The sequence below is a fragment of the Babylonia areolata genome, chromosome 3 (assembly GCF_041734735.1).
Source record: "Babylonia areolata isolate BAREFJ2019XMU chromosome 3, ASM4173473v1, whole genome shotgun sequence".
NCBI lineage: Eukaryota > Metazoa > Mollusca > Gastropoda > Neogastropoda > Buccinidae > Babylonia > Babylonia areolata.
In genome coordinates this window covers 23,621,702-23,645,458 of record NC_134878.1, presented here as the reverse complement: position 1 = coordinate 23,645,458, position 23,757 = coordinate 23,621,702, and the positions used below count along the sequence as shown (strand labels likewise).

The 23,757-nt window shown below is 41.5% G+C and overlaps 2 protein-coding genes across 2 annotated transcripts in view; one reads left to right on the top strand and one right to left on the bottom strand.

Moving 5' to 3' along the window:
- Positions 1–9,132, top strand: LOC143279859 (cytochrome P450 2U1-like). The gene is made up of 6 exons (XM_076584117.1): positions 1–118; positions 2,483–2,849; positions 3,954–4,250; positions 5,154–5,396; positions 6,548–6,988; positions 7,455–9,132. Exons 2-6 carry the CDS (start codon positions 2,507–2,509, stop codon positions 7,634–7,636), a joined length of 1,506 nt encoding a protein of 501 aa, XP_076440232.1. The 5' UTR covers positions 1–118; positions 2,483–2,506; the 3' UTR covers positions 7,637–9,132.
- Positions 9,133–12,766: 3,634 nt separating this feature from the next.
- The window catches only part of LOC143280261 (uncharacterized), a 37,245-nt gene continuing 26,254 nt past the window's right edge, over positions 12,767–23,757 (bottom strand). Inside the window, exons 6-11 of the mRNA XM_076584892.1 lie at positions 19,258–19,613; positions 17,537–17,773; positions 16,139–16,435; positions 15,529–15,738; positions 14,124–14,564; positions 12,767–12,945 (exon numbers count right to left, since the gene is read on the bottom strand). Coding sequence (XP_076441007.1) covers positions 12,767–12,945; positions 14,124–14,564; positions 15,529–15,738; positions 16,139–16,435; positions 17,537–17,773; positions 19,258–19,613 — 1,720 coding nt within the window. The remainder of the gene's footprint in view (positions 12,946–14,123; positions 14,565–15,528; positions 15,739–16,138; positions 16,436–17,536; positions 17,774–19,257; positions 19,614–23,757) is intronic.

Genomic DNA, 23,757 nt, shown 5'->3' with positions numbered 1-23,757 from the left:
ACACAGTTCCAACAGCCACACTCATGCTGCTTGTGACAAACTGTTCCGCAACAAGCTCGCTCAGTCAGTAGTGTTGATTTGCTAAGGGCAAGCAGCTCAGCTGAAATCCAGTCGGAAGGTAAGTCAAAAATACCTACTGTTATGAGTTCTTTCTTACATGTTATTTTTTTTTTTACCAGTAATTAAATTATTCAAAGAACCGAAAGCTGATGATAACCACTGCTGTGACACAGAAGACCCTAACGAAGAACTGAAATACCGTGGACGAAAAAAAAAAAAAAAAAAAAAAATCTAGAAAGAAGTTAGGTCCCATCGGCAGTTGTAGGCTTGATCCTTTCCAGTTTGCCTATCGCTCTTGTTGATGATGCTGTTGCCCTTACTCGCCACTTTGTTTTGCAGCTCATGAAATCACCCAAATCCTGTTTCTTGACTTCAGTTTGCGGCCTTCAACGCAATACTTCAACAGAAACTCTTTTACGCACTCTTCTCTTTGGATACCCCCCTCTCTCTCTAAACCACTGGATCCTAGACTACTATTCAAATGACAGCACGCACAGTAAGAGTGAATGACAGTTGTCCTTAGTATTGGCACTGAGGAAAAATAAGAAGAAAATAAATAAGGTTATTCTGCTGGTCAGGCATCTGCTTAGCAGATGTGTCGTAGCGTGTATGGATTTGCCCATGGATTTACCCGAACGCAGTGACGCCTCCTTGAGTAACTGAACCGAACTGAAATGAGTATTGGCACCCCAAAAGGGTGCATGCAATCTCCTCTATTGGACTATCTCTTCACAAATGCCTGTATCACTCACCACCGGCTTCAGTTACACATCAGAAAAATAAGACGCAGAAACTGTACACAAAGAAGTAAAACATCGTCAACTTTCAAATATCCAACAGGCCTTCATAACCTGACCAAGCAAGATATGTATAGTATTTTGTCGGCCATCAAATGATAAAGGCAATATCTGTATGTATCTATAAAGAAAAAAAAAAAAAAAAGAAGGGTCAGTGTGTCATTAAACACTGAGGAGAAGAGTGGAAATAAAACAACAGCTTGGTTAGTGCTTCAGTAAACATTAAGGAGAGGAGTGGAGATTTCGAAAACTGGGTCAGTGTGTCAGAAAAAAGCTGGGGGCGAAAGTCCTGGAAGACAGGTTTCCAGAGGTGTTTGCAATTCTAACGCACACACACACACACACACACACACACCAGGTATTACTCTTAAATTGCTGTTCTGACATCTGCGTTGCTCCAGTGGCACTATCCCCTCGCCGGCCTTTCTTATGTTCCCTTTACACAGCCATACCCAGGTTCGTCCCAGCACTGGCAGTCCACAGAGAGCTATCAGTGTTGGCCATCAGGAGCCATATACCGAGGGAAGAACTTGCACTGCTGCTGGGTCACTTCAGTGGTGCTATGGTGTTCAGTTCTGCCTGACCTAACCCAACAAACGCAAGACACTCCCTGTTAACCCCCAACACCTACCTCACGCCCCCTCTCTACTAACGACAATAATCAGTCGTGGACCCAGATATAAAAAAAAACATTCCCACTGAAGTGAGGTCCACCACCATGTCCATCCAGCGACAGTACCCCCCACCCCACGAATCTGCTGACAACAAAGAATTTGATAGGATTTCACCAGAACCATGACATGACAGTCAGGTCACCATGAGAGATGGGAATAGGGAATGGAAGGCCACAGAATAATGAACAAAGTTTTATTCTCTTTTGATGATGAATGAAGATTAAGATTCGACCATGGAGGTCCAGTTTGGTTTTAGACTATGTGAGAAGGCTGTACATTATTCCTCACTTCATACTATGTCCTAGCATCAACCAGGTCCGAGAGATATAGACATGACTGTGTAGTGTTGGTCATAAAATTTGTGGAGCAACACACCCAAGATATATCCGCTGTGGAGTGGATGACCCTAACTGAACTGTGTGATCCCAGTTTTCATAATTTTGAGCACAGGATGTATATAAATGAGTCCCTGTACAGACGTTTAGAACCAGCGGATAGCTTTTGTTGCCAAGTGGACAGCTCAATAAGCTCAATATCCTGCCATCTGTCCAGCTTTCCCCAGATACCAGCTTGAGAGGAAACACTTCAATACATGCAAAACATGACTATCTAGAATGCAAGAGAGGGGTTGCTTTAATACAAGTAGACGGCACCTCGCCTAAACAGAATACCGATGTGGCAGTCATGTGGGAATCCTCACCTGAAAATTATTCATGTGGTTCTTAGAGTGATTTGTTTCCGTTTTTAGATGTTGGTTTGTAGCTTTTTGTGTTAATTGGAGCATTCGTCTTCAGCCTGGAAATCAGGCTTTAAAGGGTTACAAGTTATTCACCAAAACAAACATCCGTTTACAGTCTTAGATATTTACACACAGAGTCCATCACTTTCAGGGGGCATCTTCAAAATGACTGTATCATATGCACTGGGAGCCATTCTCATTTTTCTTTTCAGCTGTTCTTACATTCATTCATCTCCATGCCGCTGTTATCTCTCGACGCCTCATCTCTGTTGGTGGGGGCGGTGGTGCTGCTGTGTCTGCTGTGGTGGAAGTCCACACGACGACCCTCGGGTCTCCCTCCAGGCCCTGGACTCGCCCTGCCCCTGCTGGGACACCTGCATCTGATGCCCAAAGACCCACGGGCCCAGTTCAGGTCATGGAGACGTCAGTACGGGGACGTGTTCAGTCTCTACATGGGAGAGAAGGTGATGGTGGTGCTGGCCAGCTATTCCGCCATCCGTGAAGCCCTTGTTACCTACGCCGATGTCTTCTCTCATCGTCCACACATTTTTATGTTCGATGAGATCACGAAGAGTAGAGGTAATCATCATAGTTTGCGTACTGTTTCAATATTTACGAGCAAAAAATGATAGCAGCAGAAAACATAACGAAAACGAAAATTTACTTATATTCTGGTTGAAGCATGTTACCCTGCATACCCTTCGTATATCTATAGTAACATTAACCTCAATGTGCACAAAAACTTTGCATGGTTAACTTCCGGCAATGCTATCTTTGTTTTAGTTGGGGTTTTTTTTTTTAATCATGAGTGGTCACGTGATATGATAATAAATGAATGCTGTTATTCTAACATTATTTATACATACAGTATGATTCTTTTGAAAATGTTCAAAGAAAAGGACACGTTACTGAAACATAGAGTATTTTCATCATTTCTGTTACATGCATTAATTATCGGCAACGCGCATGCTCTCCCATCAGTATCTGTCAATCACCATGTGGTGTGGTGTCGCTAACGCGTTTTGTCGCAAACGTGAAGCAAACCAAAACGCATGAATAGAAATAACAAGTGATCCCTACATATCGTGGATATTCTACACCACGTCCATACAATGCGTTGATGTTATAAATCGAAATGACGTGCACTTCTCATCAATGAGGGTTCAGGCATTAAAACAAATTTATTGGCCAATCTTCACATGCAGTAATGATAATCATCGAGTATACTCTCCCATCTGTCTCTCTCGACCATCATGTGTGTGAACAAATGAAGACTTTTGTACTCTGTGGAACCCGTCGGCGTCACCGCAACCGTTGACTGTGGCTTTATTTGTTCTGAGTCAGTTTAGCGAGTCGACTCACAGTCTTCACGTTACCTAACATCTGTTTGTTTCACACAAGCTCCCTGGTAAAGCCAGGTACATATGCTGCTTTCAGCTATGTTTTTACCATGGCCACGTTTGCAACCTGCTATGACATCATCAGTTTGATAACAACACAGAAGGTGACATCGATAAAGTTCGAATGATTCGATTCGCGTATGGAGGACAGATAGAAGAAGGAGTGAGCAAAGGAAGGGAGATAGACATATAGATGGATAGATAATTATAGGGACTGAGAGAGAGAGAGAGAGAGAGAGAGAGAGAGAACAATTTGATGACACAATTTCCATAAAATTCACAGGCATTGTCAGCTCATCAGGCCCCATGTGGAAAGAACAGCGCAAGACAGGCCTGGAGATTCTCCGTGCAATGGGCATGGGCAAGAACGTGCTGGCTGAGAAGATCCAAGAGGAGATCACTTACTACATTCAGGCCATAAAGGATCACCAGGGGGCGCCTGTGTGTCTTGGCCGACTAACCCAGATCAGCATTTCCAACAACATCTGTTCGATTGCTTTTGGAAGTCGTTTTGAGTACGACGATCCCAAATTCAACCGCTACCTCCACTGCGTTGATGAAAGCTTTAAGCTGGTGGGAGGTTAGTGATCAGCCTCTTTTATATGAAAGAAAATGGCTAACAGGTTTTGCATTTCTGTTTTTGCTTCTGGTTTTATTGTTTGATTAAGCTTTTAAAGAAACAGGCAAAATGGTGTGTGTGTGTGTGTGTGTGTAAAAACATCAATGTCCTTGTGAATGTTCGTAATTCACACACATGGATAATTTCCAAAAAACTCCGAATGTATATGATCTTATTGTTACATTTATTTCACCCCAGAATTTGGAACATAGTTTTGATCTAAGAAGAGCTATGCCATCCAAAAACAATAGGATGGAATAAACAACACCATCATCAAGATCACGATGTTCCTCTTTGTGACTAAGAAAACTGTTGGCCACAATTTCAATTTTTCATGTAAAAAAGGTTTTACCAGTCATAACGTTCTCTAAGATTCTAATTATTTAGGAGTTTGATTTTCATAGATATATCAAAAACAGCTATAAAGGTATGTCAGATTACTAACTCAATCTATTCTTGGCATATTTTCTTCAGTTCAGGATATCCACTTCAGGACTCACAGTACTAAACTATTTCTTGTTTTCTTGTCCTGTCAAAATTGTCTTCTGAAGAACAAGCTGGTCTTGCATTCACACCTTTGCTGCTTTTTTTTTTTTTTTTTTTTTTGTAAGTGCTTTGCTGTTAATTGCCCTGTCATGATTGGCAGGTCTGGCACTCCCATCTTCTCTTTAGGCTGGTTCTGCTCGGGAATGCAAGATCTGAGCAGCTTTTTAACTCGTATAACATTTTTTTTTTCAATATGTGCTAGATGTCTGTATCAATGTCTCAGTGTGAAACTAAATATACTGTCTTCATCATTATTCCTTTGTAAGTGAGCACGGCAAATCTTAACAAGACCTGACCATTTGTTGTTTGTGTATACAGGAACCGCCAGCTTGAATTTTCTACCTTTGTTGCGTCACATCCCTGGTGACCCCTTCAAGGTCAAGACCGTTTTGGCCTACTCTAAATCCGTTTTTGACTTCGTTGACGAGCATATAGATGACCATCAAAAGACCTTGGAAGAGCGAAAAGAGGACATGGGGGAAAACAATGATTTCATCTACAGCTACCTTCATCAGATTCAGAAACAGAAACAGCAAGGGAATGTGAATACCACTTTGAATGGTTCGTATGCTCGATTTTGTATTCTCTCTCTCAACTGTATCTTCAAATGAAAACAATGTTGTAATCTGCTGTCTAACAACGCTATGTTCATAACTACGAGAGAGGCGAATAACGGAAGCAATTAATATAAGAAAAACAAAACTGACCAACTGCGCGCGCGTGTGTGTATGTGTGTGTGCGCGTTTGTTAACTGGTTAGTATTATTGCAAAACATTAAAAGTTTAGGACAGTATAGTGATTTGTTTACAAATGTCATCGAAAATTGAAACTGCATAACCACCTCCCCCTTGTCTGGAGTGTTTTTAGGCTGAATGGACAATAAAATGCGCCGGCATGTCTCTACCTTGAACAGTTTGCATCCAAGGATTTGAATTCCACCCCCCACCCACCCACCCACCCCCACCCTCCTCCCACTCTAAGCCCTTTCTTTCTCCCTGTGTACTTCATCTTCTGTATCACGTCATCAGTTTTTCCCATCCTCTTCATCTTCACTAATTCATGATAGCCACGCCCCGGCTTGTTCTGCCATCGTTCCAACACCGGCAGTACACAGGACATGATATGTAAGTGGATGAAAATAGAAATGTGGTCCAGGATATGAACTGTTTGAAGTCTGTTTTCCGCTTCTCAAGGAGGCGTCATTGCGCTCGGACAAATGCATATACGCTACACCAGTCTACAAGGTAGATATACCTGACCAGCAGCATAACCCAACGCACTTGTCAGACTTTGGGTGCATGCATATATAATTGGGTGCACATCAGAGTGGATTCCTTCAACAGAATTTTGCCAGAGGACAACACTTGTTACCATGGGTTCTTTTTCAGTGCGCCAAGTGCGTGCTGCAAACGGGACCTCGGTTTATCGTTTCATCCGAATGACTAGACGCCCAGTTTGATTGGAAACATCACTCGGAATCAAGGTATCATCGCTTGGAATCAAGGAATCATCACATGGCCAGAGAGGCCTTCTTATGACGGTACCAGTCCTATCTTAGGCAAAATAACATAAAACCAGAGCTTGAAGAAAACCTGAAAACTTTTCTGAACATGTGTCTTTCTATATTATATAACTCTGGTGAATGAATATCCATATTTTAGCGCTATAAATGCTTCTAAGTACGATAAAATCGAAACTTTCTCTCTTTTTAGGGGAGAACCTGCAGATGGCTGTAGATGACCTATTTGAGGCTGGGACAGAAACAACGTCTTCATCTCTGCAGTGGGCCATGCTCTTCTTTCTCCACTACCCCCACGTCCAAGACAAGTGCTTCGAGGAAATCTCTGACGTCATCGGACTTCACCGCATGCCCACCATGCGTGACAGACCGAAGCTGACGTACCTGGAGGCCACCATCTGTGAAGTGCTGCGGAAAGGGGACCTGGTACCCCTGTCTGTCCTACATGCTACCTCACAGGATGTCAACTTCCGTGGATTCGTAATTCCAAAGGACGCAGTCATTATTCCTTATCTGAGCTGTGTCCTTGAGGATCCTGAAATCTGGGGAGATCCTGAGAACTTCCGGCCTGAGAGATTCATCGGACCTGATGGAAAACTGACAAAACGAGAAGAGTTCATTCCCTTCAGTACAGGTAATTGTGTGTTCTGCATGACCGTTTTTAACTGGAAAAAAGAGAGAAGAAAATAATGTGATTAATTCTTAATAGCACTATTGTTTATTGCTGGCAAGTCAAAACGTGTTAGCATATCCAATATGGGACATTCATTTTGTGGGAGGGAGTGGGTTTGGGGGGGGGGGGGGGGGGGCATGGCTTTTGAAATGTGTAAAGGTAATTATTGAAATAATAAACAAATATGATTGTCTGGGGGTTGAAATCAAGGGGATCATGCTTTTTAAGGACAATACCTTTTTGAATTTTGCTTTACCATCTTTGACACAAACCGGCTCTGTGGGTTCAAATATGCTATCCTTCGTTTTGTTAAAGCGGTTATGAATTATTTGTTACAATTTTGATTTTCGAACAATATTCACTGTTGCTCCTTGCTGATTTACTGCATCGTATAAGTTACTGGGGCTACACTTTTGACTGTTCACAGGTCGCCGCATGTGTCTGGGGGAGTCCCTGGCCCGGATGGAACTGTTCCTGTACCTGGCCACTCTCATCCAGCACTTCCGCTTCCTGCCAGCGGAAGAGGGACAACTGCCGCCTCTGGAAGGAGTGTTTGGACTGACACAACCCCCACAGCCATACAAAATCCGTGCAGTGCCCAGAACTTGAAATGTGTGGTACCAGAAGTGTGGTGAAACAGTTGGACAGCAAGTGTACTTCTCTGTCTGGTATTGCAGTGGAGAAAAGACTACATATATATTGCCAGCTTCACAATGGATTATCTAGAATGTCAATCAAATGTTATTTAAAATGATTAAATCGACACTGAGGCTGTGGTGTTGTGTTGATAAAGACTTCTTTTTTTTATAATAATGATGGATACTTAATACTTAAATAGCACACTATCCAGAAATCTGCTCTAGGTGCTTTACAAAAACGCTTTTGTTAACATAAAACATTACATCAATGTTACATACACACACCAAAATGTGACCACACACACACACACACACACACACACACACACACAATGCATACATATATTTTAACACACATGTGTATCTAACAGCTACCCTATAATGAATATCCCTTTGCTTTGTGAAAATAGCTTTACATCACCTATGTGCATACCTACCACCAGCTTGCCTGAAGTAAATAATAGAAGAAATCTTGGTATTGCTTTCTAGATGCGCCTTTCATGCCTGTTTTCAACTGGCGATGGCGTCAGAAAATGAACAGACTGGGACATATTCCACAGGTGACAATCCTTGTTACCTTTTGTTTTTACAGTACTGAAGATGTTGGATGTCAATCAGTATAAATGTCTGGAAGGTGCCCATCACCATTATTGCTTGAAGAATAATGAAAAGGTTGTCTTGTATCAATGGACACCTCAACTTATTATCGAGTTCATACCAAAGAAATGGACTAAATTGGCCCTATATTTTTTCATATGATATATGGCCTCCTTTTCATTTAAACCTTGTTTCCTATCAAAGGAAAGAAACATGTATTCATGTATGCTGATTATGAAAAAAAAATTTTTTTAACAGATTCATAACACATTGCTATGTGAACAAATGTATGTTTTTCTGTGTATATTCCTCTGCACCTTTGCTTACGTGCAAAGTGACTGGAAAACACTACACACCACGGCTTAAACTTAAAGTTGTGTTCCATTTATAAAAGAGCAATTGTTACTGTACTTGTCTGGTTGTTGATATTTAATGCTTTTAGTCCTTCACCGTTCAAATCTGGTATTTGAGCCCTTCTTTCTTCCGATGTGATTTGATGATATGCGTTCACACGGACTATTGGATTACGTGGTGATAGTTGTTTTCTATGTGAACAATCGTTCATTCAGTGGACAATCGTTTGTTCAATGTGTCCACAATTCTTTTTTTTTCTGATTAAGAATTTTATGATCAGATTTATTTGTATATGTTCACAGATGAATAAAATGAAGGAAATCACAATTATTTTGCGGTTTATTGTCCGTCTTCAAACCGTTTCCAGCTCTGTCCTTATCAAATTCTAATCGAAACTTCCAGCAAGAAATTAGACAAAGTCACTTGATCATGTTATTCTACTTAAGAATTTTATGATCAGATCTATTTGTTAGTGTACACAGAGGAATTAAAATAAAAAAATGATGGAAATCACAATTGTTTCCTGTTTATTGTCCGTCTTCAAACCGGTTGCAGCTCTGTCCATGTCAAATTCTAACTGGAACTACTAGCAAGAAAATATAGTTACTTGATCATGTAACAACTGTTTTTCTTCCCTTGAAAACTTCACATAAAGCGAAACTGTCCAGAGTGATTTTTTTGCCAGTTAGAGTGGGTTTTCTGGGAGTTTTGACAGAGAAACTCTCTTGTTGCCGTGGATTCCTTTTACGAGCGCTGAATAGATATTGACACGAAGGACCTATATTTATCCTTCCACTTGAAAGACTAGCACCTAGACCATCAATAAAGAATTACTAGATCAGGCAGAAAAAAATCGGCTCGTGAGTGATTCGAAGGAAGAGCCTGGGATCATTCCCGTCTGTTCCCCAGCAGTAGTCAACAATGCTATACTTATCAGCAATGACTGATGTTGATGTTTGCGAAGTCGGAGTTAACACTATTGTGCTCAGCCATGCATTATTATTCAAGCACTGACCATTATCATGTGCGAATATTGTGTGTATGTTTTCCTCCCATTTTGACATCCAATTAATTATAAGTAATCAGTGAGAACAGAGACACAAGTAGTAGTTTTGCATTAAATAGACTTAATTACATGAAGAAAAAACTGCACAGAAAAGTGGATGGTATATTTTTGTATCTTTCTGTAATGAAAAGTCAGTCACGCATGTGTGTGTGTGTGTGTGTGTGTGTGTGTGTGTGTGTGTACAATTTCACTACCTTTAGCCTACTAGATTCAGTTGCGAGTCATCCACGTCATTATATTACCTGTCTGTTGTGAAGTCAATTCCTTAACTCATAATAGTGATGGTAGTAGTAATAGCAGCAAATTCTAGCCTCTTCTTGTATTTCTAATCATATTTGCATTCCCTGCCAGCACGAACAGACATCCAAATTCTTTTCTCCCTGTCATTACAGAAATGATTTTCTAAAGACTTTGAGTTTGACAACTTGAACAAGGAATCTTACTGTTAAGTTTGAAAACAAAATATGACTATCTATGTGATAAAATTACACCACCTTCTTTGTAGTAAAATGCTTTTTGTTAAAATAAATATTCTATTTTCACCTGCCCACTGGGGTTTCAGAGCCAAAGTTTATGTCTGCTAATTCTTTGATGGCTGCACCGGTGCAATCAAAGGTCAATGCACCAACTGATATGTAAACAACATGTGTGCGTCATTTACTTTGCGTCATGTTTCATTGTCGTCATCAGTGTTTCTTATGTGACGGTTTTTTTTTATGCATGTCGAAAACTGGGAGTGGATATAAGATGTTCACTCGAGCGCCCCAAGTGACTTGAGTAACCACACACATTATAAATTACTTTCATCACACTTTCCCAATAAAGGAGAGAGAGAGGGGGGTGGGGGGGGGGGGGACTCCGAACTCGGTACTTCATTACTAAAAACTTTATTTGTAAGGTAACCGGCCTGTGTACAATGGATACGGTTGCTACAAGCACACATCATAATGAAAGTGAAAGAAAGAAGAAAGGCACATCCAAACTCAGTCCAAAGGAAGTAGGCGGAGAGAAGTAACAAAATCAGAACAGCAGTTTCGTAAAGCGGCTTAGTCCAGACAGACTCCATGACATATGACACGAGCTAGTGAAAGCCTTCAACACCAAAACCCGGAAAGGGACCTGAAACACCCGAACCTTGATCAAGGGAGCGTATCGTTGTGCCGCCGACCCGTTGTGCCGACCCGTTTACGGATTGTCTTTTGTCACAAAAAAGTTTGTTTGGGACAAACATTGGTTGTTATGATCTTTTATTTCTTTTTGAGTGTGATTGGGTATGTGTCTGTGTGTGTGTATGTGTGTGTGTGTGTGTGTGTGTGTGTGAGAGAGAGAGAGAGAGAGAGAGAGAGAGAGAGATTGTTTGACAATGGGTCTGCGGTAATATGATTTTATTCCCTTTCGGTACCAGGGCATTTTACATTTGCAGTACATTGGAAGATTGTTTCCGCCATTTCCTTGTTTGGGGCTATAGATACTAGTGGAGAAATGATCCGTACAAGAAACTTTCCTTTAAAATTCGTTTCTAGCACACTTTTTTCTTTTTGCTTGTTATTGGTTTTGTTTCTCATTAAAAATGTAGAAAATTGAAAGTATTACATTTGTCCTGAATACATATTTTTTATCATTTAGTTTGCATTTGCACGAGCCCGCCTCTAAATGGCGAGTTTTAGTGTCATTTAGTGTTTACATCATAATATACGTCATTTGTGAAAACTGCTACTGTCATATATCACTTTTCACGCGCATGTGATGAAAAGCGAAAGGGAATAAAGCGGGATAGCGGCATAGCGGGTCGGCGGCATAACGGGACGGCGGCATAACGGGTACCCCCCTTGATTGATCAAGACAAACAGAACACCAAATGAAACGAAAAGATGTAACCACAAACGTCTTGGCCTTCAGAAACAAGACAGAACGATACAAGCGAAATCAGACTCACAACTGGGGATACGATCAACTCCAGACACGGAATACCAGACCATACTTGTAGTCGTACCCAGTGTATACTAGTAATAGGAAGAGGAGGATAGAGACAAGAAATCTTTGAAGGTTTGAAATAGTCCCTTCTTTCTTTCATTATATATTTTGTTAGAAATTTTGGTCAAGGTTCGACACTTCATGTTCAGGTTTATTTATCCGTTAGACTTTCTGAAAACAGTCGAGAATTTCATATAATTGTCCAGTTAATTATTGAATGAATTAGTAGATGCATGGTGTTTGTTTTAGATGAGGTGGCAGTTCATTCCATACACCAGTAACTCTATTACTGAAGCAAAACGTTATTGTATAAGTATTTGAAAGTTGAACGTTGTATATATTTTTTCCATCAGTATTTCTTGTGAAGCTATACTGAGGTGCAGAGAAGAACTAATCCCAAGACACATCAACATTACTACTATTCATTTCTCAATGAGATCACCACGCATCCTTCTACCCTTAAGGCAAAATAATCTCATGTAAGTTAATCAATCATTATGAGTCACATGCTAGCATTCATGTACAAGATTTGTGACTCTTCTCTGCATCCTCTCAAATGCAATAGATTGTCGCTTCAGGTGGGAGCACCACACAGACCACCAATTCCAATCACCAATTCCAATCAGTTGTAGACAGACCACCACGAAAAGTTCTGGAAATTCTCGTGGGAGTAATGACAGCAGAAGTGAGAATAAATGGCTCTGACAAAGGGTTTCGAGTTAACGTTAACGCCACAGCGTTCGTTAACAACTCACCCAACGAATACACAGAAAAAGCAATCAACAATGTGTTCAGGCATCTTCAACATAGGGTTTGATAAGATCACTACGAATGCATTTCGCCGTTCTCAAAGTATGGTTGTTGTTTTTTTAGTTTCAAATGCCTTTAGTATAATTCTTTCCATCTGAGGAAGTGTAATTCTCCTACGAGGTGTGTGTGGGGCATGGTGTGTGCGTACATGAATACGTGCGTGCGTGCGAGTGTGTGTGTATGTAATTTTGTGTTGATGTGTGTGTGTGCGTGTGTGCGTGCAAGCGTGCGTGCGTGTGTGTGTGTGTGTGTGTGTGTCTGTGTGTGCGTGTGCGTGTGTGTGTGCACGCGCGCGCAATTTCACATCCTGGACAGAGCCCGGATTTTGTAAGGACGTGGAGAAACAGTGATTCCAAACACTCCTTCCAGAGGTGGCAGCTGTTCCTCCGCTGGCAGGAAGCGGAAGTGCTGGATGAGAGTGGCCAGGTACAGGAACAGTTCCATCCGGGCCAGGGACTCCCCCAGACACACGCGGCGACCTGTGAACGAAAGAGATACATAATTAAGCAAACATATTATCAACGAATGAACCAACGAATTGATGAATGAATCAATTCGATTCAATGCATTTTAATGATAACGAATACATAGTACATGCTTGTGATGTGCAGACAGTACTCAATATACATAAATATCTACTTACGGGCATGCGCGAGTGCATATTATTGGCAAATATAGAATCGTGCATAGCCGCAAATATACATAGTAGCCTGTTAACAGAGAGACAGACAATGGCACATTTATTCAAACATAGACAAACTGACAGACTGTAAGTGAACAGACAAAAGATGGACATTCTCGATCCAGGTTTCATAATTCAAACACCACACACAATCAGTAACATAGAATTATACTATCAAAATGATATCTTTATTCCTGGGTTGTCCCTTTACAAAGTCGGCATGGATTTTCATAATCAATTTTCACATTCATTCACAACTTAATCATCTGTGAGAGGAGAGAAAACATTTTGTACTTTCTACTATCCAGTGAGATTCAATTGTAAAATGGCTGCTTTATTCGAACCCCACTATGGTATTGCTGGCCTTTCTCCTTGTTCATGTTATTCAACTTTCTAGCATGCCAGTGTATGGAAACAAGGCAATTCACGTCATTTTGGTTTCAAGCTAAACTGACCGCACAGGACCAGACTGATAACATACCACAAAACTCTGGGCACAGTTTCAGCCACAGTACTGCAAATAAACCATTGCGCCACATTAGCCGACTACTCCAATTACCATTGGCTTTACCGAAAATTTTAAAGAAAGAAATTCAATGCTAAAAGAATTAAATTGAAGTGAATAAAATATACACATGATTCTGACTTCATCTGAATATACCATCAGATGTGTCAAGTCTATTGTTTTGATACTTAACTATATTTTTCTCTTGCTGTTGTTTGTGCTTTGTCTTTTATTGTTGTCAACATCAAGTCACCAAATTTGATCTAATGAATCTGCTGTCTGGTTTTTTGTTTGTTTGTTTTGTTGTTGTTGTTGGTTGTTGGGTTTTTTTTGTTTTTGTTTTTGTTTTTTGTTGTTGTTGTTTTGTTTTGTTTTTTGGGAGGGGGGTTGATTTTTTTTTTTTTTTTTTTAATGTCATGAGAACTTTGCTATTTCTATTCATACACGTGAAAACATAGCTACGCCGTCACCTGTGCCAAAAGGAATAAGCTCTTCAAATCTCTTCAGGTTTCCATCAGGATCAATGAATCTCTCAGGCTGGAATTTCTCGGGATCTCCCCAGATTTTTGGATCCTGTAGGACACCAGTCAGGAACGGGAGGACCGTGGCACCTTTAGGGATGCCATATCCCCGGAATGTGAAGTCGTGAGCACATGTGTGCGGACCAGTGAAAGGACCAATGTCCCCTTTCCGCAGCACCTCACAGATGGTGGCCTCCAGGTACGTCAGCTTCGGTCTGTCACGCATGGTGGGCAGGCGGTGAAGTCCGATGACGTCAGAGATTTCCTCGAAGCACTTGTCTTGGACGTGGGGGTGGTGGAGAAAGAACAGCAAGGCCCATTGAAGAGCAGTGGGAACAGTCTCCGAACCGGCAATAAACAGATCAGCTACAGTGTTCTGCAGGTTCTCTTCTGAAAAAAGTACCAAGGATAAACAAAACAAAACAGACAACAACAAAAAAAAAAAAAAAAAAAAAAAAACACCAAAACCTCTCACACTGATTTTTGTAAACAAATCCATTCTCAAACTTTGCTTTTTTCATCTTACCCACCTCCCCATCCCTGTGGTGATCTAGTTTTATACATGGAATTTGGCCACCACAGCTATTGTAGCAGCCCTAAAAATAACTCAGGCACCCCCAGTCAAAGAATGTAAACAACCATACAGACCCATATGTATTGTAGCTTATAGTTGAATAGAATAAGGTATGTAAAAGTGCAACCAATTTTCTGTGTAGGTGTAATGAACGAACCTTACAACAATAACATTATTATTATTATTATTATCATTACAATCACACACACACACACACACACACACACACACACACAGAGAGAGAGAGAGAGATGATTTATTCATATAGGCCAAGGCCCCTAATGAAGGGGTATATGAACAGACAGCAATAGAAAACAAAGAAAAACAAAAACATTTCACATAATACAACATATATAAAAAAAACAACTCGATATAACATAAGTTCAAATGAAAAACTAGCCTAGCAACAAAACAGTGTTTTCATGACGTAATAGTTTCTCGGACTTTGAAAGCTTTATATAAATACAAAGCAAGGTTTCCAACAATTTCACAGGATGTTGAGGACATTAACAAGTTCAATTTAAACATATTTGGTTGTCTATAATATTTAGGCTTAATAAATGATTCTCGAATATTGCTCAAAGCTGGACAACAAAGGACAAAGTGCATTTCATTTTCTGTCGAATCTTTGCATAATGGACAAATCAGCCACAGAGAGAGAGAGTAGTCAGAGAGTGACAAAGAGACAGACGGGGAACCCAAGACAGAGAGAAGAGACAGAGTTAATTTGTAAAAAAATCAAAAATCATCAATACAAATACTTCGCAGTGTCCACTGTACCTCGTGCCTTATGGACCCGAGCTTTGTGAAGGTACCTGGAGATAAAATCAGCATTCTCCACCTCCACCTCTTCCAGGGTTTTTTGATGGTCAGTCACGTGCTTGCCCACAAACCGGTGCACAGCTTCTGCATTGGCCAGAACCTTGTTCTTCTTCAATGGGTCACCAGGGATGTAGCCCAAGACAGGCAGGAAAGTTAGAATTGCTGTTCCTGTGTGAACAGGGACAGAAATAGACTGCCCTGGGCAAAATATAATCTGTGGTGAAATAAGCATTCCATTAGAGAGGAAAAAAAGCAAATAAACTAAACCAAATGTACATATTATGTATTCATATCTGAATTTCGTCAACAGATAAACAGTTGAATGTCTGCCTCCTCAGTCTGTGTGTGTGTGTGTGTGTGTGTGTGTGTGTCTGTGTGTGTGTGTCTGTGTGTGTGTGTCTGTGTGTGTGTGTGCGCGCGCGCGCTCCAGAGTGGTTTGTGTTTCTGCATGTGTACCTGTGGAGAGAGAGAGACAGGCAGACAGAGAGACTGAGAGAGAGAGAAAAAGAGACAGACAGACAGACAGACAGACAGACAGACACAAAGAGACAGTGGGAGAGAAACAAACCTCCTAACAGCTTAAAGTTCTCATTGATACATTGAAGGTAGTTTGTGAACTCGGGGTCCTCGTAGTCGAAGCGTTTTCCCAAAGAAATGGAGCAGATGTTGTTGGAGATGCTAACTTGAGTCATCTGGGCAAGGTCCACAGGCGCCCCCTGGTGGTCCTTAATAGCTTGTATGTAGTGAATGATCTCCTCTTGGATCTTTTCAGCCAACAAGTTCTTGCCCATGCCCATTGCACGGAGGATCTCCAGGGATGTTTTCCGCTGTTCTTTCCATGTGGCACCTGAAGAGCCTACAAGTCCTGTATTGTAAAGATAGAGAGGAAAGACCATCAGATATTATGGTTAGTAAGCTGTGTTCATGACAGCAGAAGGAATTCGAACCGAGTTTTACATTCTTATGGAACAGCAGATGTTTTTGTTTTTTTCTTTCACTTCTGTTCATGTGAAAGGAAATTGTTCCCATGATTCAAGGTTGCCAAAAACAGCATTGTTTCCAGACATTTAAAATGGTATCTTCACAATCTGCAATATAAAGGGTTTGTTGATCTAAGCTTTCACTTTAACCGTCGTTAACAGTTTAACAATAACACTGCCATCTTCTTTGCTCAGGGAATGTTAAAGGAGCATTTATTTATTGACCATGTCCAGTCTGGCTTCAAAGATAATGACAATGGAAAAACAGAGGCATTGTTTATTGATACCCATGCTCTATCGTGTGCGGTGGTCAAACAGTTAGAGCGCTGCATTCTAGCCCGAGTTTCCCCGAGTACGATCCCCAACGCACCTGACGGGTTAAGGGTGGATATTTTTCCGATCTCACAAATACACACACACACACACACACACACACACACATACACACACAGCATATAACCAAAAACTGCCAAGGGTTTTGCATGGCCGTCCAGGGCACTAAACAACAAGCAAAAGTGACTGGTTATGATTTTCAGACTGATACAACAACGGAACATTTTCTATAATTAAAAAAAAATATATATATATATACATACGTGTAAATGGTCAGGCAAGGCAGAAACAAGAGAAAAGTACATACGTTTGAAAATAAAATCAAAACCTACAGAAGCAATGACAGTAATTAAAATGAGAAAAATTCTGGCATATCATAATTTTAAGAAGATGGGGATACTCTTAACATTCAAAATGTACCCTTAACTGGGGACGTGTGTTTTTTTGTATGTTTGTGTGTGTGTGTGTGTGTGTGTGTGTTGGTGGGTGTTAGGTGACGGTCAGTCTGATGCAAAACGGATTATTTACACAGGACAATAAAACTTATTTATTGATTTCTTAGAATTCCCCAATACAATATGCTCTCGGAAAAGATAAACATAAACACAACCCTCCATTCAACACCAAACTTTAAAGAAATCTGAAAAGACCACCTTTGTCCTTGATGACCTGATCCATATTGAAGTCATGAGGACGATCAGAGAAGACATCAGCGAAGGTAACGAGGGCTTCACGGATGGCGGAATAGCTGGCCAGCACCACCACCAGCTTGCCTCCCATGTAGAGACTGAACACGTCCCCGTACTGACGTCTCCATGTCATTAACTGGGCCCGTGGGTCTTTGGGCATCAGATGCAGGTGTCCCAGCAGGGGCAGGGCGGGTCCAGGGCCTGGAGGGAGACCCGGGGGTCGTCGTGTGGACTTCCACCACAGCAGACACAGCAGCACCACCGCCCCCACCAACAGAGATGTGGGGTCCAGCAATTTTAACAAAGAATCCATTTTCTAGAAGTATGAAATCTGACAGATGATGAAACTGTTGTGGTGACGTTGGTCTGGTCCCTTTGTGACCAAACTGCTATCCAGATATCTTCCTCTGTGTTTTATTTTGCAATATCACTTTTATTTGAAAGAAAGTGGCGTGTTTACTTCCGGGCGGACGTGTGAGAGTTGTGCTCTTGTTTGTTGTGTAAATTACAACTGTTATAGTGCATCGATTTCGGAAAACTTCGACACAGATGTTGTTGAACGGTGTGTGGATGTGAAAGTGTTTTTCGTTGTGACAGAAGGTTGGTAGATTGTCCACAATTACTGTTTTTACTTATTACTATTGTCGAAGAAGGGAACAAAATATCAACACCACTCAAGAAGGTCAACAGATGTTTCATTATCGTTCTGTGTCTGCTGCACGAGTTTTTCGTAGGCACGTTTGCAGTACGACCTTACCGAATGTTGCTGAACTCCTCACGTTATTTGCAGTGCACGAGCACTCAGTCAGTGAAACAAGCGTCATTGAACACAGGCGCCTGCAGACGTTAAATTTTGTTTACATACAAAAAGTTATTAAACTAACAGAACTCATGAGTTTTACCAGCATTTTGAGCATTTTAATATTTTTTCCCCTGTGCCCTGTGAAAAACGGTCTCCCCCCTCAGCCCATCCCGCTCATCAGTATGGAGAGCAGAGGAATTGAGACTGTTGTGGATGTTTTCTGTGGCTCTGCAGCCCACCACCAAGCTGATGACCTCGCACGATACAGGCCATTTAGGGCATCAAAAACATCAAATAAGACTGATGGTCAAGCAACTCCACCACACTTACTGGACTCCGGGCACACTCAAATGGGCAACGTCATCGCCATCAATGGTCGGCATCAAGACACCAGAATGACTGTGGGCCTATTTAATACACAGTCCGTCGGCTCAAAGTCTAAGCGGACACAGATTGTGGACTTCATCAAGGATGAGAATATGGATGTTTTATTTTTAACAGAGACGTGGCTGAAAACTAATGGCGATGAAAGCAAATGTGCTGATTTGGTTCCGCCAGGCTACAAGCTGAAGTCCTTCCCTCGTGCAACACAGGGTGGGGGACTTGCTGTCCTCTACCGTGACCATCTCCCCATCACCATCACCTCCACCTTCCCCTTCACTCTCACTTCCTGTGAGCTGATTCAGTTCACACTGACAGCACCCCAACACATCCACTTCTTCTGTCTGTACAGACCACCGCCAAGCAAACAGAACAAACTTCTGAACTCTACATTTCTGACAGAGCTGCCAGACCTGCTCGACTACTGCAACCTCCTACGAGGGAAGTCAGTGGTGGTCGGCGACTTCAATGTGCACTATGACGTGCCCGCCGATCCACTTACCTCCAAGGTGCTGGACATTGTGTCGAGGTTCGACTTCACACAGGGTGTGCAGGAGGCTACCTACTACAGAAGCGGCCACATCCTCGACTGGGTCCTGCACCGAGAGGCTGATCAGCTCGTCCATTCTTGCCGGGTCAACCACATGGTCTCCTCTGACCATGCCGCTGTTCTCTGTAGGCTTAAAGTGTCCCGCCCCAAGAGACAGCCTGTCTACCGCACAGTGCGGGACATCAAGGCCATTGACAGGGACTCCTTCAAGGCTGACGTCCAGGACATGCTGGATGACCTTGGACCCGACCTCTCCGCCCAACAGCTGGATGATGGCCTTCGCGGACTGCTGGACAGACATGCTCCAGCTACAGAGAAGCGTATGCCTTCAGGCCACACGTCCCCGTGGTACACAGCTGTCAGCGACATCCTGCGTGACGCCAAGAAAGAGCGCCGTCGTGCTGAGAGGAAGTGGCGCAAGAGTGGTCTGACAGTGGACAGTCAGATCTTTTTAACAGCGAAACAGTTAGTCACTGATATTGTTCAGAATGCCAAAGAAGAGTACTGGAGCTCAAAGATCAAAGCCAGTACATCTGTCAAAAACTTATTCTTAACCAGTAACCGTCTCCTTGGCAGGAGCAGAGACTTCATCCTGCCAACTAACATTCCTCCTAATGACCTCTCTGATGCTTTCGCTGAGTTTTTCACCACCAAGATAAAGACAATTAGAGATGAGCTCGAAACATTTAGTCAGTCTGTACCCGATCCTTTCTTTGCTGACAAACCCCACCCTTCTTCGTCTTTCAACAGTTTTCGTCCTGTCACAGAGGAAGAAGTTAAGCAAGTCATTATAAAATCTAGCCCCAAAACATGTGCACTTGACCCAATCCCCACATCCCTTTTGGTTGAATGTGTTGATGTGCTCCTCCCAGCCTTGACCTCTATCATCAGCAACTTTCTTCAGTCAGGCACTTTCCCAGATGTGTACAAAAAAGCCCTTGTAACACCACTGCTCAAGAAGCCGACTCTCGATGTAAACACCCTCAAAAACTGTCGTCCTGTCAGCAATCTCTCTTTTCTTTCCAAGGTCACAGAAAAGATTGTCCTCCTCCAGCTCTCTGAATATCTACATCACAACGACCTGTTTCCTGTCTCACAGTCTGCCTACCGCCCTTCCCACAGCACTGAAACAGCTCTACTCAAAGTTATGAACGACCTTCTGCTGTCTGTAGATACTGGTAAACTTTTTGTCCTCACCCTCTTAGATCTCTCAGCGGCATTCGATACAATCGATCACAACATCCTCATTAATCGTCTTTTCATTCATTTGGAGTTTCTGACACAACACTGAAATGGTTTTCATCTTATCTGTCCAATAGAGCCCAGACTGTCGTTACTAACAAACACCTTTCTCAACCTTCTCTTCTGGAATTCGGAGTCCCCCAGGGATCAGTTTTGGGACCCGTGCTCTTCATTTTGTACACAAAGCCACTTGGTACCATCACAGCTCAGCACAACGTCCAAAGCCAATCTTTTGCCGATGACACACAATTATATGACTCATGTACACCTGACCAGATCAATAACACCATTGACAACATTCAAGAATGCATTACTGACATCAAGCATTGGATGACAGTAAATAAACTGAAACAAAATGATGACAAGACTGAAGTCCTCCTGATTCACTCACAGAGCAAACCATTACCTGACTCTGCTCCCTCCTCTATGTCTGTTGGTAACACAAACATTCAGTTCTCATCTGCTACAAGAAATCTAGGGGTAACTTTTTCTGACACTCTATCCATGGAAAAACACGTGTCCAACATCTGTCGCTTTGCTTACCATGAACTCAGGAAAATCAGTAGCATTTACCATCTTCTCACTTCTGATGCAACCAAAACTCTCGTCTGTTCTCTCGTTCTGTCTAAATTTGATTACTGTAACTCCTTACTCTCTGCCATTCCCCAGTACCTCCTAGACAAACTTCAAAAGGTTCAAAATTCAGCAGCACGACTGATATTCGGAGTCAAAAAACACGAACACGTACAGCCACTCCTCCAACAGCTTCACTGGCTCCCAATCTCTGCAAGAATACAACATAAAACATCCACTCTTTGCTTCAACTCTCTCACTGATCCCTACTTTCCTGTCTATCTTTCTGATCTCCTTCATATCTATACCCCTGCCAGACAACTCCGCTCTTCTTCAGACAATAGAACCTTTACTGTTCCTCGAATCAAAACAAAGACTTATGGCAAGCGATCTTTTTCTCACTTTGCGACAACTGTTTGGAACCAGCTTCCACTCACAACTCGTTACTCTGAAACCCCCTCACAGTTTAAAACTGCCCTGAAGACACACCTGTTCAGACAGTCATACAATGTTGTATGAAATTGAAATGAAATAGAGGTGTGTGGTTGTGTTGTGTTGTGTGTGTGGGGGGAGGGGGGCGGGAGGAGGGGAAGCGGGGGGAGACGAGGGGGGAGAGGTGGTGGCGGGTGTTTGCACGTCCACACGCGCGAGCTTGTGTCTGTGTGTTGCGGGTGTGCGGGTGGGTGAGTTGGTACGTGTGTGTGTGTGTGCATGCGCGCGCGCGCGCGCGCGCGCGTGTGTGTGTGTTGTGTGTTTTCTAATGTATAAATATGTATGTGAGAGATTTTTTTTTTAATTTATCATTATTATTATTTTATTTTTTTAAATTAATTTATTTTATTTATTTATTTATTTATTTTTTTTAACACGAACTGTTTTATGAAGCAATGTTGTAGTTTGTTTACTCAGTTGTCCATCTGTTGTGCTTTTGTTGTTGTTGATGAGTTGTGTGTGTGTGTGTGTGCGTGTGTGTGTGTGTGTGTGTGTGTGTGCTTGTGTATGTGGACGTGGTGGAGGTGTGAGTTTTTTTTGTTTTTTGTTGTTTTTTAACAATACGTACATTTTTACATTTTCAGGTTTAATTTCTTAAATGTAATGATGTACATACGTTTTTACTTGAAATGTTTGATGAATATTGCTTTATCATGTGATTTTGTAGCCTGTGTGTTTCAATTGTTTGTCATTCGTGTGTGTGTGTGTGTGTGTGTGTGTGTGTGTGTGTGTGTGTGTGTGTCTGAACATTTGTTTCATCATTCTAGTTTTGATCTGTGTGTGTAATGCGGGGTGTTTCTTCATGGACATGCTTAGCAGGAACTTTTATTTTATTTTATTATATATATGTGTGTGTATATGTATGTATATGTGTGTATGTATATAAATGTATGTGTGTGTGTGTATATATATATATATATATATATATATATATATATGTAATGTCGCAGTAGTTTGCATTATTCGATTGTTGATCTGTGTTCGTGTGTGTATTGTGTCTGTAGGTGCGTGTATGTGTGTGTGTCACTGAGTGAGTGTGTGAGTAATGTGTTTGGGTATGCGGCTTGTGTTCGTTGGTGCATGTGTGAGTGCGTGCGCGCGCGCGCGCATGTGTGCGTGTATGTGTGTGTGTGTGTGTGTGCGCACGCTGTGTGTTTTGTATGTATGTATGTATGTATGTATGTATGTATGTATGTGCCTACGTATATATGCATGCGTATACGTGCTTGTGTTCTTTCAATTTCAATTGTCTATTTTTTTTTTTAAATACCTGTTGCATTTCTTGATTTAATCAACTGACATGACCTATTTTAATTTTTCTCTCTCGCCTATATTTCAAATTATATGCATATGTTTGTGTGGGGATGTTTGAGTGAATGTTTTTAGTGCTTTTGTAAAGCGCATAGAGCTTCAAGAATATGCGCTATAGCAAGAAGTCTTAATAAATAAATAAAAAATAAATTTGTGCATTGTGTTGACGCTATTATTGCTATCGTCCTTCCTTCATCATCTTTCTCCTTCTCGTCCTCCTTTCTTTTCTGCTTTTGTATTGATGTGTTTCCTGTGTTTTTTTTTTTAATTAATCGATAATTTATTTTTCCCTCCACTCACTTGCCTTCAGTGGTTTCATTCTTTCAGATCACTTCACTTCTTGTTCGTTTCAGTCCAGCCGACGCCGAAGCCTCGTGTTTACCGTCTCGAACAGCTGATCGATCGGATATTGGCGCACCACGCTTCCAACATGGCCAGTATGTTTTGTCCTCGTTTCTTTTCTTTTCTTTTCTTTCTTTCTTTCTTTCTTAATCTTTTTCTTTTTCATTTGTCTCTTGTTCAAATGTCAGGAGTTTCCACCACGAACCATCAGCTCCTCCACCGGCGGTGTTTCAGAGCTTTGTGTTTCGCTACTTGACCATTGTCCTGTGGTGTGTAACAGGTTAGAAAAGGTTCCTGTCAAATCTTTCACCGGCACTTTTTTCCGCCTTCATATTACGTTTCGTGGATAAAACGTACTCCGTGAGTAAAATATTGAAATATGAACTCCCTTTACAACGATAAAATAAACTGAGTTTACAAATTGGTATCTCTTTTTTTTCTTCTTTTTTTTTTTTTTTTTTCTTTTTTTTTTGCATGCCAAAAAGGATCATC

Coding starts and splice junctions, on each gene's coding strand:
- LOC143279859 (XM_076584117.1), top strand. CDS start 2,507: ATGCCGCTGTTATCTCTCGACGCCTCATCTCTGTTGGTGGGGGCGGTG. Junction 4,251..5,153: donor AAGCTTTAAGCTGGTGGGAG/GTTAGTGATCAG, acceptor TTGTGTATACAG/GAACCGCCAGCTTGAATTTT. Junction 5,397..6,547: donor TGTGAATACCACTTTGAATG/GTTCGTATGCTC, acceptor CTCTCTTTTTAG/GGGAGAACCTGCAGATGGCT.